General features: G+C 45.0%; 1 protein-coding gene across 3 annotated transcripts in view; it reads right to left on the bottom strand.

Annotated features, from left to right (window-relative positions):
• LOC126237489 (uncharacterized) overlaps nucleotides 1-15,894 on the bottom strand; it is a 71,661-nt gene that overhangs the window by 39,802 nt on the left and 15,965 nt on the right. Inside the window, exons 1-3 of one of the 3 annotated variants that reach the window (XM_049947635.1) lie at nucleotides 13,231-14,905; nucleotides 12,966-13,132; nucleotides 616-767 (exon numbers count right to left, since the gene is read on the bottom strand). In XM_049947635.1, the coding sequence (XP_049803592.1) occupies nucleotides 616-767; nucleotides 12,966-13,132; nucleotides 13,231-13,277 (366 nt within the window). In that variant the 5' untranslated portion in view covers nucleotides 13,278-14,905. Of the gene's footprint in view, nucleotides 1-615; nucleotides 768-12,965; nucleotides 13,133-13,230; nucleotides 14,906-15,894 lie in introns of those variants that run through there. The other 2 variants (XM_049947634.1, XM_049947637.1) reach the window with 2 other exon arrangements.

The following is a 15,894-nucleotide window of genomic DNA, read 5'->3' as shown; positions in this document are numbered from 1 at the left end:
GCTGCGCTATCGTCTGGTCATGGAGTCGTGGGAAATGGTCACGTGAACGTTAAGGTGGGAAGAGTTTGAGCAGTTGTGTCGAAATGTATGAATTATGTGGTATGTATACAGGTTCATTACGAGATTTAAAGATGACGAACCTCCATGTTGAGAGAAGTAATTTTATAGGCCTTCCATATGGAGTAGGGATTCTTAGGAAGAGAAGATGCTGATGGGGACTTGAAGTGCCACACTGAGACTCTAGACCACTCTCCACTAAATATGAAGCTAACATGCTTCATCTTCTAAAGCAGGACTGGATGCAAAGTTATTTGAATCTGTTAAAGAAGTAGCTAGCAAATACGAGAAAAGAAAGATACAGACGATTTTCTACGATCTCTAACCATTCCGAGCTTAGCCTCCCTGCATCATAGCCCCAAAAGGCTCACAGAAGTAGAGGTTGGTTCAGAATTCTTCCAGATGGTTAGTATTAGAACTGGAGAGCCAAAGATAACTACAGTGTGAAGAAGCTAAGCTGGGAAACACTCTCCAAGAACTGACCAGGTGGTGTGTGTCATTTTCTCACCCCCTGTACGTATAATACAGTTTATAAGAGGAGGAAAAAACTCCACTTACCATACGTTCGAATGCGAGGGGAACCAACAGCTGTGAGAAGTGCGTCGCACCGAGTGAGAGCAGCTGCGCCAAGTCCCGCCAGTAGCTGGAGAGGCGTTCCCGGAAAACAGCCGCCTGGGCCTGCAGCTCTGCACAAGACGGGAGACGACGGACTGGTGAACAAGCCAGTGGATCAGACTTCTGTAGGAAGCACAGCTTTCCCTTTCTGCACCCACAAAGTGTATGCAGGTAGCATTTACCTTTTGAAAGTAGATCAATATACAATGTCAGTAATCGTATGAGTTACAGCGTGGACACCTTGACCGGACGTTACAAAGCTCATATTCCAGCGACAAATTTAAAGAGCACATCAAGCAAAGAGAGAGGAGTACCATCACCTAACGTAGATCCAGTAATAAAAATTAACCTAAGGGTAGAAGTATCAAAATATCTGAAGAAGTGGAAATATACAACTATTTCAAAAATCACCCACACGGCTTGCCCAACAATAAGACGGATTTAAGAAAGAAGAGACCTCGAGATAAATTCCAGTCAGTTTTACGTGCTAATAATAGAAAGTAACATAAATGAGAATGTATAGTTTGGCTATTTGACTTTGACTTACTGACAAGCATAGGACGTAACGATTTGCACAGGATCGTGTCTATGCTGGTTTTATAATATGAGTAGTCTTTACGACGTTCCCCATGATTGGTATGATATGTATGGAAATGAGAAAGAATTATGTCCACTCATACACGTTTTTGTAATTAGGGTGTTTTTATTTTAACATAAGTAATATATTTTAATAATTCAGTAAAAAAATGAATAAGGTGTTTTGCAAGTGTAGCTGAAAAAGCCATTCTCGGCCTAAACTTTCTAAGGAGCATGGAAATGTATGACTACATTTGTACTGGTACAGTACCTTACATATTAACAGTACATTTTACAATTACATGATGATACACATAATGTTTTGTAATGTGTGACATGTATCCCATCACATGTTTTTATCTCTTTTTTTGTACTCCTTTTTCTTTTTATTTGTCCACCGGATCAATTCATGTACGAAAGTTGTTGTGAATGCGATTTATACCTTTGTGATGTTAATGTGGTATAAAGAATACACATGTAAAATTTTATATATATACACTCCTGGAAATTGAAATAAGAACACCGTGAATTCATTGTCCCAGGAAGGGGAAACTTTATTGACACATTCCTGGGGTCAGATACATCACATGATCACACTGACAGAACCACAGGCACATAGACACAGGCAACAGAGCATGCACAATGTCGGCACTAGTACAGTGTATATCCACCTTTCGCAGCAATGCAGGCTGCTATTCTCCCATGGAGACGATCGTAGAGATGCTGGATGTAGTCCTGTGGAACGGCTTGCCATGCCATTTCCACCTGGCGCCTCAGTTGGACCAGCGTTCGTGCTGGACGTGCAGACCGCGTGAGACGACGCTTCATCCAGTCCCAAACATGCTCAATGGGGGACAGATCCGGAGATCGTGCTGGCCAGGGTAGTTGACTTACACCTTCTAGAGCACGTTGGGTGGCACGGGATACATGCGGACGTGCATTGTCCTGTTGGAACAGCAAGTTCCCTTGCCGGTCTAGGAATGGTAGAACGATGGGTTCGATGACGGTTTGGATGTACCGTGCACTATTCAGTGTCCCCTCGACGATCACCAGTGGTGTACGGCCAGTGTAGGAGATCGCTCCCCACACCATGATGCCGGGTGTTGGCCCTGTGTGCCTCGGTCGTATGCAGTCCTGATTGTGGCGCTCACCTGCACGGCGCCAAACACGCATACGACCATCATTGGCACCAAGGCAGAAGCGACTCTCATCGCTGAAGACGACACGTCTCCATTCGTCCCTCCATTCACGCCTGTCGCGACACCACTGGAGGCGGGCTGCACGATGTTGGGGCGTGAGCGGAAGACGGCCTAACGGTGTGCGGGACCGTAGCCCAGCTTCATGGAGACGGTTGCGAATGGTCCTCGCCGATACCCCAGGAGCAACAGTGTCCCTAATTTGCTGGGAAGTGGCGGTGCGGTCCCCTACGGCACTGCGTAGGATCCTACGGTCTTGGCGTGCATCCGTGCGTCGCTGCGGTCCGGTCCCAGGTCGACGGGCACGTGCACCTTCCGCCGACCACTGGCGACAACATCGATGTACTGTGGAGACCTCACGCCCCACGTGTTGAGCAATTCGGCGGTACGTCCACCCGGCCTCCCGCATGCCCACTATACGCCCTCGCTCAAAGTCCGTCAACTGCACATACGGTTCACGTCCACGCTGTCGCGGCATGCTACCAGTGTTAAAGACTGCGATGGAGCTCCGTATGCCACGGCAAACTGGCTGACACTGACGGCGGCGGTGCACAAATGCTGCGCAGCTAGCGCCATTCGACGGCCAACACCGCGGTTCCTGGTGTGTCCGCTGTGCCGTGCGTGTGATCATTGCTTGTACAGCCCTCTCGCAGTGTCCGGAGCAAGTATGGTGGGTCTGACACACCGGTGTCAATGTGTTCTTTTTTCCATTTCCAGGAGTGTATATATATATATATATATATATATATATATGATTATTACTGCCATGTTTTTATGAGCAGCCAAGCTACTGTAAGCCTTTGACGATGGATACCATATGTACTATTACGCACTATCACAATAAAGAAATGTCTTATCTTTTTTCTTTACGCCAAATGCTTGTATCGTAATCAGAATGCCAAATTTTGTTAACAAATGTAAACACGATATTAAGATACTCTGGTATAAAACGTTTACTGTGGCATGTACTGTGGTGTCACTGCCAGACACCACACTTGCTAGGTGGTAGCTTAAATCGGCCGCGGTCCATTAGTACATGTCGGACCCGCGTGTCGCCACTGTGTGATCGTAGACCGAGCGCCACCACACGGCAGGTCTCGAGAGACGTACGAGAACTCGCCCCAGTTGTACGACGACGTTGCTAGCGACTATACGGACGAAGCCATTTCTCTCATTTGCCGAGAGACAGTTAGAATAGCCTTCAGCTAAGTTAATGGCTACGACTTAGCAAGGCGCCATTAGCCTTAAATAGCTTGTATATAAAGAGTCACTTGTATCGCCACAATCTCCAGATGTCTCATCAAGAACGATGTATACAAGGATGTATTAAAAGTTAAGTATATTCCAAAGATACGTATTTTCTTTATCACATTCATTAAGTCTCCTGTTTCAGACCTCACTCCATCCTTCGTGAGTTAGCGCGTGCATCTTGGCCGCCTCTTTCAATTAGTGTGCGTAGTGTTGGCAAGTCTGCCGACACTACATGTACAATCACTGCTAAGGGCAAAGAAGAAACGACTTGTGAATATGTTCCCCACCAACCGCCTCAGTTGTCGTGTAAACAACATGAACAGTGATTTGAGGAGATTCATGTTAGTGATGTTAACATCAGTAACAATAAATTTACCTTATGCCATTGCTATGATCCTTACGCTCATCTAAAGTTGATGTACACTCGCAGTTAGGAGACTCAACATACAGAGACAACAGTGAGATATACACACGTCAGAAGATTTGTAAAGTTTGACACCTCCAGTGGCCCGATGCAAGTGATGTGCTGTTTTTAGCATTTTTTGTAATATAACTGCCTCATGTATGGGAGGATAGTGGCGTTCTATACATGCCATCTGCACTTCACTTTTCGGTTATTGCTGTATACCTGTATAAAGGGCACAGGATCGAAAATGTAGTCGTGAAAACAAATAATGTTACAGTTACTGGCAGACACAACGTCTTTAAGAAAGATACTGCATTATTTTTATGCCTGTGCCAGATTTTTGGCATTTCGTTCTTATGCGAGCCTACTTTCAGTACAAAAAAGACATTGCTACAGATGGAGAATGATGTGTGTACACGATGTTTGTTCTGTTCCTAATGCTATTGGAATTACTCAGCGCAAATCGCAAAAGAGAAAGTCCAAAGAACGTGCATCTCAATGACTTTGTAAAAAAAACGAATGATCGGTATGAGGGACTTGAGAGCATCGTACCGACACATTACACTGGCGTCTGGCTGTAGGGCAACGACTGCAGAATGTATAGCCACGGGTTGGGAGAAGTTCACCAGCCATCACAGACAGACCGGTGTAACCTGGGTTGAGATCTGTGGCTACCACTGACACCACACCACAAGCAGCATAGTGTAGGGTGTTCTGTGGTGTTCAGCGGCGGGAGTCGCTTTTGCCTGTGGCGGTCAGGTCGATGCTGCTCTGTCCTCAGGTGGCCTCGTGAGACGTCACGGGAAGCAGCGGTCGTCGAGATGCCTACCTCTGCAGCCCACAGAAACAAACAGGGGTTAGGAAGACTCGCGATCAAATGATCTGGAAGGCATATGGAAGAGTTCTTAGGAATTTCGAAAATTTGGAAGCCAAATTATTATTCAAACTGGTTCTCCAGATACACAATCAGTATCTCTTGAAAATATCATTCACATAGTTCTGTATGTTCAAGGACACATAAGTGCGAGGACATCCGCACAATTACCTAAAGAGCTCTCACACTCAAGTTGCTGACAAGAATATGTATATAAGAGGAAAAAGTAGATTGAGGAAGTGCTAGATGACGATCAGTTTGGTTTTAGGAAAGATAAAGGCATCAGCGAAGGACTTCTCAGTTGGCGATTGATGATTAAAGCGAGACTAAAGGAAAATCTAGGCATGTCCGTAGGATTTGTAGTTAGATAAAAATCGTACGATAATTTAAAATGTTGCAGGATTTCCGAAACTCTAAGGAAAATGGGTGTAACCTCTAGGGAAAGAAGGGTTACGTGCAATTTGTACATCAAACAAGAGGATAAAGTAGGAAGACCAATAACAAACAGATTAGGTTAGGAAAGGTAAAAGACATACATCTAATCGCCCCTACGATTCAATCTGTACATCGAAGAAGCAATGACGGAATTAAAAATGGGGTTCAGAAATGGAATTAAAATTCATGTTGAAAGGTTATCAGTGACAGGAATAGCTGATGTCATTGCTGTTCTCAATGGAAGTCAGAGGTAACAGTAGGAGATGTTGAGTAGAATGAACAATCTAATGGGTAGACTCTATGAATTAAGACTAAACCAAAGAAAGATTAAATTAATGATGTCTAGCAGAAATCAGATCAGTGTTCAACTTGTCAGAATTGTACACGAGGATCAAGACGAACTGAAAGGATTCTGCTACCTTGAGGACAAAGTAGCCGGCTGAAGTGGCCGTGCGGTTCTAGGCGGTGCAGTCTGGAACCGCGAGACTGCTACGGTCGCAGGTTCGAATCCTGCCTCGGGCATGGATGTGTGTGATGTCCTTAGGTTAGTTAGGTTTAACTAGTTCTAAGGTCTAAGAAAAGGGGGAAAAGGGGTAGATTTTGGGAAAGTCACCCAGAACCGCGGGTAAGAGGAGACTTACCGTACAAGATGAGAAGGAATGACCTCAGAAGTTGAGTCCCATTGTGCTCAGAGCCATTTTAACCAAGGACAAACTAACTCATAATGGAAAAATGAAAGAGAACATTCAAAGAGGATGTTCACGGCCAAACGAAGTCAACTAACATCAACTGTCAGTTTTGTAACAACGAAATCAAACAATCATTGATAAAATTATTTAATAGGATAGATAAAAGAATCGATTCACGAAGCAGCGGCAGAACACACATAGAAACTGTTGTGATTGGCAAGCTTTCGGAGCCAGTGGCTCCTTCTGCAGGTAAAAGGGTTGAAACGGAAGGAAGAAGGGTTAAGGAAAAGGACTGGACAGGTCTAGGAAAAGGGGGAAAACGGGTAGATTTTGGGAAAGTCACCCAGAACCGCGGGTAAGAGGAGACTTACCGTACAAGATGAGAAGGAATGTTGGGGACCGCATCCAGGGAGCTTAAAGGTGGAAGATAGGGTAATATACAAGACAGAGATTACTGTTAAAACATTGATCTCGAGTTAACAAGAGTGTGTCCTCCTATAATAGCCCTGTAACTGGCAAAACATATTCTATCAAAGGGAGAGCCAGCTGCGAAAAGATACAAGTCATATTCCAGCTACTGCGTAAACACTGTTTAGCCTTCTACATAGGCATCACTACCATCACATTATCAATTAGGATGAATGGGCATAGGCTGAGGGTATATACTGGTAACTCACAATATCCTGTTGCAGAGCATGATCTACAACGTGACATTCGTGACACCAGCGCCTGCTTCACCACCTGGATTTCTCCCCCAGACACCAGTATCTCAGGACTCCGTAGGTGAGAACTAACTCTACAACGTGTCCTTGGTTCTCGCCATCCAGCTTTTTATCACTGTAACTACTCTTTGCTTCACTCCGTTTCAGTTTCCTGCATCTTTCATTGTCATTCCCATCTATTTTTCACCGCCCCATCCCACCTCTGTTATGTACAATGTGCTTACCTTCTCACTCTTAATAACTTGTGATCAATGTTTTAGCAGTAATCTCTGTCGTGCATATCACCTTGTCTTAAGCTCTTAGGTTTTCAAATCTCGTCCGATGCAGTCCTCAACAATTAGTCTTCCCTTCTCATCTCGTACAGTAAGTTTCCCCTGACCCACAGTTCTGGGTGACTTTCCCAAAATCTACCCCTTAAGTTTTGAGCACAGTATTCTGTGAAAGTGAAACATGGACAGTGGGAAAACCGGGACGAAAGAGAATCGAAGCGTTTGAGATGTGGTGCTAGAGAAGAATGTCGAAAATTAGATGGACTGATAAAAGAAAAAATGATGAGGTTCTCAGCAGAATCGGTGAAGAATGGAACATACCAAACGCTTTGGTAGGAAGATGGGACAGTATTTTGTTCTTGGTCATGCAACCTTATTGTTTCCTCTTGGTTCTTGTACGTATCACCCGTATTTCTTTGCAACTTACTCCCATTTTTCTCAATATTTCGAACATCTTGCAGAAGTTTACATTTCCGGATGCTTTTTCTAGGTCTATAGGGTCTATGAATGTGGCCATTTTATTTTCCAAGTTTTGTTTCTCTCATCAGTCACAATATCAGACGTACCACCCTCTCACGCTATTAGCCTTCTGACAGGTGAAATGATCGCCATCTATCATATTCTCTATTATCTTTTCCATTCCTCTGTATATATTAGTCCTGTCGACAAATTCCATACATGAGGTGTTATGCTAGTTGTGCGATAGGCCTGCAAGTTTCTGCTGTTATCTTCATGGTTGTGTCTAATGGTATACCACCATTCTCGTATATTCTAGACGCCAACTTCAATAATTCTTGGTTGACACTTTCGCCAATGATTTGCTGATCAGTTGCTGTGTTTTTTTCTGTTTCCCAAGGTTTCTTTTCCGTTAGCTCCTTATATCTATCTTTGTTTGTCCAATTTCTACGATGCCCTTTTCATAGGTGTCCATTTCTGTTCAAATGAACTGCCTGTGTGGTATTCATCAACGTAATATCTACAGCCCAAGAGAAATTCAAATGAATTTCGTGATTGCTTTGCACTTTAGTGTCCCACTCCTTTCCGCATTTTGTTCTTCCAGACCATTCTCTTAAACTTCAATCCACTCTTCATTGCAATTCAGTTGACATCTGAGCTTACATCTGGCCCTAGGTGTGCCACACAATCGAAGAGCAGGATTTAGAAAACGATAGATTTCGACTTCTAGACATAGATAATCGGACAATTCTTCCCATAAATACAGATGTACGAGTATTAACAAGAGTCTCGCCAGGACGTAACCTCAGATGGAACTTTCCTGTGCCTCGATCCTTTTCGAAGCATACATCCCGTGGGGAAGCGAGCGTTTTCGATAGCTACCGACGGTTGCGAGTTAAAACAAAGAGCGACAGAGGGAGAGAGAAAGGGACTCCCCTCTCTTCCACTCCGCTCCAAGGTCAAACCTCGTGTGCAATCATGACTGTTTGTACTGAAGCCATAGTGTTATGTAATTGCAGTACGTGAATTTTTGATATTTTTATCATGTAATTTGTTAAAAGAAAGGCGAACAAACATGTAAAAGTAATGCATCCACAGTTTGAAACAGTTACACTGTTTTACATCTAAGTCAACTTAAAGATGCAGAGCTATAATTTTTGTAGTATGTGTATTCTGATATAAAGCATAACATGCTACAGTTGCAAAATTGTACATCAGCAGCTGATTTTATCACTTGGATGTGTATCAACAGTTGTGCATGTCCCATCAAGAGAAACGTGTGTTCTTATGTGTCTCCACTGTTGTTGTTGTTGTTGTTAGCAGAAGTACACTCCTGGAAATTGAAATAAGAACACCGTGAATTCATTGTCCCAGGAAGGTGAAACTTTATTGACACATTCCTGGGGTCAGATACATCACATGATCACACTGACAGAACCACAGGCACATAGACACAGGCAACAGAGCATGCACAATGTCGGCACTAGTACAGTGTATATCCACCTTTCGCAGCAATGCAGGCTGCTATTCTCCCATGGAGACGATCGTAGAGATGCTGGATGTAGTCCTGTGGAACGGCTTGCCATGCCATTTCCACCTGGCGCCTCAGTTGGACCAGCGTTCGTGCTGGACGTGCAGACCGCGTGAGACGACGCTTCATCCAGTCCCAAACATGCTCAATGGGGGACAGATCCGGAGATCTTGCTGGCCAGGGTAGTTGACTTACACCTTCTAGAGCACGTTGGGTGGCACGGGATACATGCGGACGTGCATTGTCCTGTTGGAACAGCAAGTTCCCTTGCCGGTCTAGGAATGGTAGAACGATGGGTTCGATGACGGTTTGGATGTACCGTGCACTATTCAGTGTCCCCTCGACGATCACCAGTGGTGTACGGCCAGTGTAGGAGATCGCTCCCCACACCATGATGCCGGGTGTTGGCCCTGTGTGCCTCGGTCGTATGCAGTCCTGATTGTGGCGCTCACCTGCACGGCGCCAAACACGCATACGACCATCATTGGCACCAAGGCAGAAGCGACTCTCATCGCTGAAGACGACACGTCTCCATTTGTCCCTCCATTCACGCCTGTCGCGACACCACTGGAGGCGGGCTGCACGCTGTTGGGGCGTGAGCGGAAGACGGCCTAACGGTGTGCGGGACCGTAGCCCAGCTTCATGGAGACGGTTGCGAATGGTCCTCGCCGATACCCCAGGAGCAACAGTGTCCCTAATTTGCTGGGAAGTGGCGGTGCGGTCCCCTACGGCACTGCGTAGGATCCTACGGTCTTGGCGTGCATCCGTGCGTCGCTGCGGTCCGGTCCCAGGTCGACGGGCACGTGCACCTTCCGCCGACCACTGGCGACAACATCGATGTACTGTGGAGACCTCACGCCCCACGTGTTGAGCAATTCGGCGGTACGTCCACCCGGCCTCCCGCATGCCCACTATACGCCCTCGCTCAATGTCCGTCAACTGCACATACGGTTCACGTCCACGCTGTCGCGGCATGCTACCAGTGTTAAAGACTGCGATGGAGCTCCGTATGCCACGGCAAACTGGCTGACACTGACGGCGGCGGTGCACAAATGCTGCGCAGCTAGCGCCATTCGACGGCCAACACCGCGGTTCCTGGTGTGTCCGCTGTGCCGTGCGTGTGATCATTGCTTGTACAGCCCTCTCGCAGTGTCCGGAGCAAGTATGGTGGGTCTGACACACCGGTGTCAATGTGTTCTTTTTTCCATTTCCAGGAGTGTAGTATAATTATCACCACCGTAAGCTGCCCGTGTACTTCGCATGTCGTAATGTTGACCCATTGAGATGTCAGGTTATATATAAGAGAGTGCACGAATGCCTTAATTTTATCAGGTGGAATAAACGCATAAAGAAGTAAATAAATGTACACAATGTGCCAAATTCCGCTACTTCTTATAACGCACTTTACACTATTTCTAAGGACACGGGCTCTGTCGTTTCTTGCGACTTTTAGTGTCTGTTCTGCTGGGGTTGGCATCGTGTAGTGGATCCCCGTACGCTCTGTAGCGTATGGCATTAAAGGTCTGAAAATTTCGGAAAAGTTACTGCATTGTCACTTTTATCGCAACGACAATGAACGGGAGTCTTAAAACGTCACGTGTCAGAGATCTGTGCTGAAGTTTAGTGAGCGAGCAGTCTAGATCGCATGACATCGCATAGTGATTTTTTAATCCGGACCTGTGCGCTACCTTCATGCTGAGTATCCTGGGGACGCTCCCAAGACAGCAGCCGTGTTCACAGACCGCGTGGACACACACTCAGCCGTCCTGCCGCATCCCGACATGCCCGCTAAGCCATCCGGTCTCCGCCTCACAGCAGATGTCTGGCTCCAGCGTGTGGACAGCGGCGGTCTCAACGTCCCTGCGATCTGGCGGCTCTACGGGACCAGTTGAGTGACGTCAGCTGAACACGACACAACTGGAGAGACTCGTGGACTCTCTTTGTCGGCCAACTCAGGCCCTTGTCGAGGCTAGAGGCGGTGTGCTCTACTGATGTGTCAGCATGATCTCTCTTTATCTGACATCGAATGAAATCTGTTCTCAACCTTCATGTTTATTACTTTTAACCTTCCACATAAACATAACTAACTCGACCTTCTTTTGTAAGGAGAAAAACGTACACTTGCGAGATCTCAACCCTAGATACCGAACACCCGCCCTCTCTTAAAATAAATGGCCATACTTAAGATAATACTCATTTCAGACGTCTTGAATGCAGAGTTTTTAAAGTTCTGTTGGTGCAGGTTGCCTGCGACTGGCTCCGCCCCACTGCAGATGCCTGATCTACATCTACATCTACATCCATACTCCGCAAGCCACCTGACGGTGTGTGGCGGAGGGTACCCTGAGTACCTCTATCGGTTCTCTCTTCTATTCCAGTCTCTTATTGTTCGTGGAAAGAAAGATTGTCGGTATGCCTCTGTGTGGGCTCTAATCTCTCTGATTTTATCCTCACGGTCTCTTCGCGAGATATACGTAGGAGGAAGCAATATACTGCTTGACTCTTCAGTGAAGGTATGTTCTCGAAACTTTAACAAAAGCCCGTACCGAGCTACTGAGCGTCTCTCCTGCAGAGTCTTCCACTGGAGTTTATCTATCATCTCCGTAACGCTTTCGCGATTACTAAATGATCCTGTAACGAAGCGCACTGCTCTCTGTTGGATCTTCTCTATCTCTTCTGTCAACCCTATCTGTGCAGAGTACTGTGCAGCGGGGTGACGTCCAGAGCCCTCAGACCCGCTTCATGTCGCAAGTGTGGGAAGACGTGCGTGGAGTCGGTCACGTCTGCCCCGTGTGTTTCGAAACTTTGTTCTTCAACTAGAACACATGTTATTTAACATGAAAAACGGGTAAGCAATATGAGCAGATAGTATTTCAATGCCATGCGCATATATGGTCAACACTGTTTAGCAATATTTTAGGGCATATTCTGCAGCAGTTTTTTATAAAACACACACACACACACACACACACAGATCTCTGTTACGGACAGAGGCAAGGTGAAATCTGACAATATTACCTCTTCAAAGCAAGCTTCCTAAACAATCAGTTCGTGATTTTACGTCTCTGTCGCATTGTGCCAATGAAGTTGTTTGACGAAAATGATGGTGGTGAAAGGGTATCGTCATCATTGTCACCACCATCCTCTCATAAAGAATAGTCTAACGTCAATCAACTATTCTTCTCTCCATTTAACGGATCTTCTCTATGACTGCCGCAACTAAATCGCAAGGTACAAATAGTAGCACAAAGAAACGCTCATAGAGTTTCTTTTGCCTCGTGTAAGAGTTAGTCGAATAGCCACATATAACGACGCTTACCGATCACAACTGTCGCGAGCTTTGACGTTTAAACGTGGCAATTTGACCGTCACTGTATACTGCTCCTGGAGGTGCCACACTGTCGCTTGTCGGTTGACCGGCACTATAAACACGAACCTCTTACTCACCGTAGCGTACAGTAGTTCGAGCTCCGACAATGGGCGGACGCAGCGGAGCGTGCCAGAAACAAGTGGTACACGAGCGTTAAAAACCTATGTGGTCAGAAGGTCTTAACTGCGTACAGTCATAATCGTGGCGCAAATCTCCGCGCGACATAGACAGCTGGGGCTCACACCTTGCAGGTGTGCGTTTTGTATGTGAGACCAGGTTGGTCATCTTCTCTTGTTAGATGCAATCGGTTGTGATTAGATAACTGTTTCTTTTCTCCAGTGTGATTATTATTTACTTCTGATGTTTTTATTTCTATGCACTGTTATTAGGACTGAATTTTCAAATGTGGTGCAACTCCATCATGTGTTCATAAGCATCGACGAGAGTTTTTATAGAATACCTAAATGAGCACATTACACTTTATTTAACAATAACGAACTTCCAAATAATATACTCACCAGGTTCATCCCTCCATTCAAACTGATCATGACGCCGCGCCTCGCATCTCACCCTGCCGAACGTGGCTCTTGTGACGCGTCGAACAGCATGCGCTGACTGGGACAGGAAATGATGCCTCAGATCATCCGCTTGCAGCGTTGTCATGTTCCATTCCATGTTGTTCAACCTTTCAAAATAAAATGGAGTCAGCTTATGTGACAGATGATATTCTGAAACTTGACTGTATTTTGTAGACTAGAATAGTGAAAACTAAACTGAACTTGCCCTTCTCCAGCTTTTACGTTTCCCATTGATAGAGGTCGCCAGCCCATTAGAGACGAATCGAGGTGTCAGACAGGAATTGTTGCCTACATCACGGCTGGTATGCGAGTCTGCTAACATATTCTGGTGAACTGATAATTTCTGATGAAATACAAGAATTCACATACAAACGTGCAGCCAGAACTATGATTGGACAAGCACGGCAGACCGCCTTCAAAGGCATGGAGTGGGCGCTCTCCCACAACATGGCTCACCGTCTGCTCCTTGGCGCCATAATCACGAGCAGCACTTCCACTATAATACCACGTTTTCAAGACGTTGCCATGTCTCTCCTGTGCCATTTGGATGAGGTTGAATCTTGATCTTTCGTGACAAGAAAGACCATACTGCGCTACCTCACTCAGTTGGACTCAATACTTATTGCACCCTGTCTTAGGAATTAGTACCTTGGCATCCTTGATTGTGAGATTAGCAGGGACAAAATTGGACAGAACATGCAACCCCTAAGTTGTAGCTGTTGTAGCAATGTCATTAATAGTCAACATGGCTCCTTACGTCTTAACTGTATGGGTGCCATTCTCCCACACTTTAGCACAATATGCGACAGCTCAATAACCAACAGAAATTGCAGCGTTGTTTTGTTTGTCTACATTTGCTCCCCAGTTTTTTTTGCGGAAATGTAGTGCAGTTGATTTAGAATAGAACCAAACGACTTTCACAGGTCCGCGCAGTGCTGCATAAACGACAGTGACAGGAAGAGGGAGACACCAAGGTAATTAAGGAAGTAGCTGCAGGAAATTTTGGTCCTATCCAGGGGCACATATGACTGCCTGTGTGCCTCTGTGTCATGGAGGTAGAACTCTGTGGGCTCAGTTCCGCTTGTGTTTGGCTGGAGTCTCTATTTGTAAAAGTACTCCCTCAGTTTGGTGTCAACTCGGAAGCTCGTCAGTCAGTAAGTAGCCAGTTTCACACGATGAATTTGGTCACTAGGCGACCACTTCGAACAACAATAAAAAACTACCCGGGACCTTGGAGTGCGAAGAAATTACCTAAGGGGACACTATGAAAATTGTAGCGGAATTTCTGACGACTTCTGTTCTTCGTTTATGTCTTTTTGCGTGTGTGTGCATTCTGTTATGTGTAGATCACTTTCGATATTAGTAGAGGTACAGTTTTTGTTCATTGGGTGTCTTGCGAAAGTGGAATGTGTGCTGTCACTTTTTAGGACTCTGTGTACTTCATTCGGATATTTTTGATTGTTTCTCCTATGGGTTAGGCCTGACAGCAGTTACATGTGAGCTGGTATATTACAGCATGCTGAATTTTTCTGAGATTTTTTTGTCTGGTCTTAGTCTTTTATGAACTATGTTGTTTGTTTAGAATGTTATTGGGATCCCTTGCTTTTTCAAGATGTTTCCAGTTCTATGTGATATTTTATTACTGTATGTCAGTGTGTACCATATGTTTCCGTTTCCTGAAGTGATGTGGTCTGCTCTGTTGTCTGTGTGTTTGGCCTGTGGGTTTTCAGATTCTTTTCTTGTGCTTTTGAGTGGGTGGCCACTATTTTTATGTTTCATATTTACCTTGCTGTTGAGCTTGTTTATGATATCTGTTTTGTAGTAATTTTCAACAGCAATATGTTTAATTATAAATGGTTCAAATGGCTCTAAGCACTATGGGACTTAACTGCTGTGATCATCAGTCCCCTAGAACTTAGAAGTACGTAAACCTAACCAACCTAATGACATCACACACATCAATGCCCGATGCAGGATTCGAACGTGCGACCGTAGCGGTCGCGTGGTTCCAGACTGTAGCGCTTAGAACCGCTCGGCCACTCCGGCCGGCTGTGTTTGATTATATTTAGTTCCTGTGTGTACTCTTCAGTTTAAGACGTGTTCTGTTTATCCTGTGGAGCATGGGTCCAAAGCTGGCATATTTACTGAATGTATGGTGGTTGGATGAGATATGGGTAGCAGTGGTTGTGGATGTAGGTTTTCTGAAGATGGAAAAATAATGTTGGTGCTTGTTTCTTGTAACTGTAAGATTCAAGAAATTTAGATTCTTGTTTTTTTTCTCTTTCCTTTGTGAAGTGGGACTGAGGTAGTACTGTGTTGATGTTACTGTGTAGCTCTTCAACTGTTTTGTGTTTCATCTATAAGACAATTATGTCATCCTCGTATCGGTACCAGTCAATTATTTTGTACTCATCTTGTTTTAAAAAGTTGTTGAATATTGTGTTCTCTATACGATCCAAGAATATGCCTACTAATTTCGCACTGAGGGGATATCCCATGGATAGCCCCTCTTTTTGCAAACAGAAGTTGTTGCTGAAAGTGAAATAGTTTTGTTCAGTGATTAGACTAAGAGTGGATGAGATTTCATTTATTTGTCTTTCTGGGAATTTCTTGTACTTTAGCTGTTGTTCTATAGTGTTTATAGTTTCTTCTGTGAGTATGTGTGTGTACATGGATGTAATGTCAGAAGATACAAGTTTTGCTCTTGGGGGGATGTTCTTAATTTTCTCTATTATGTCTTATGGGGTTTTGAAGCTTCTGTTGTTTGTGTATGTGTATGATTTCTCTAGGGATGTGTACATGTGTCTCTCTGAAGTCCACCGCTGGCCTGACTAGAGTGAGAAGTTTGTGGACCTCAGGGAGGCCTGTT

Source organism: Schistocerca nitens, chromosome 2, assembly GCF_023898315.1.
Source record: "Schistocerca nitens isolate TAMUIC-IGC-003100 chromosome 2, iqSchNite1.1, whole genome shotgun sequence".
NCBI lineage: Eukaryota > Metazoa > Arthropoda > Insecta > Orthoptera > Acrididae > Schistocerca > Schistocerca nitens.
The sequence above is the reverse complement of the archived record's forward strand: the minus strand, read 5'-3'. Positions and strand labels throughout refer to the sequence as shown.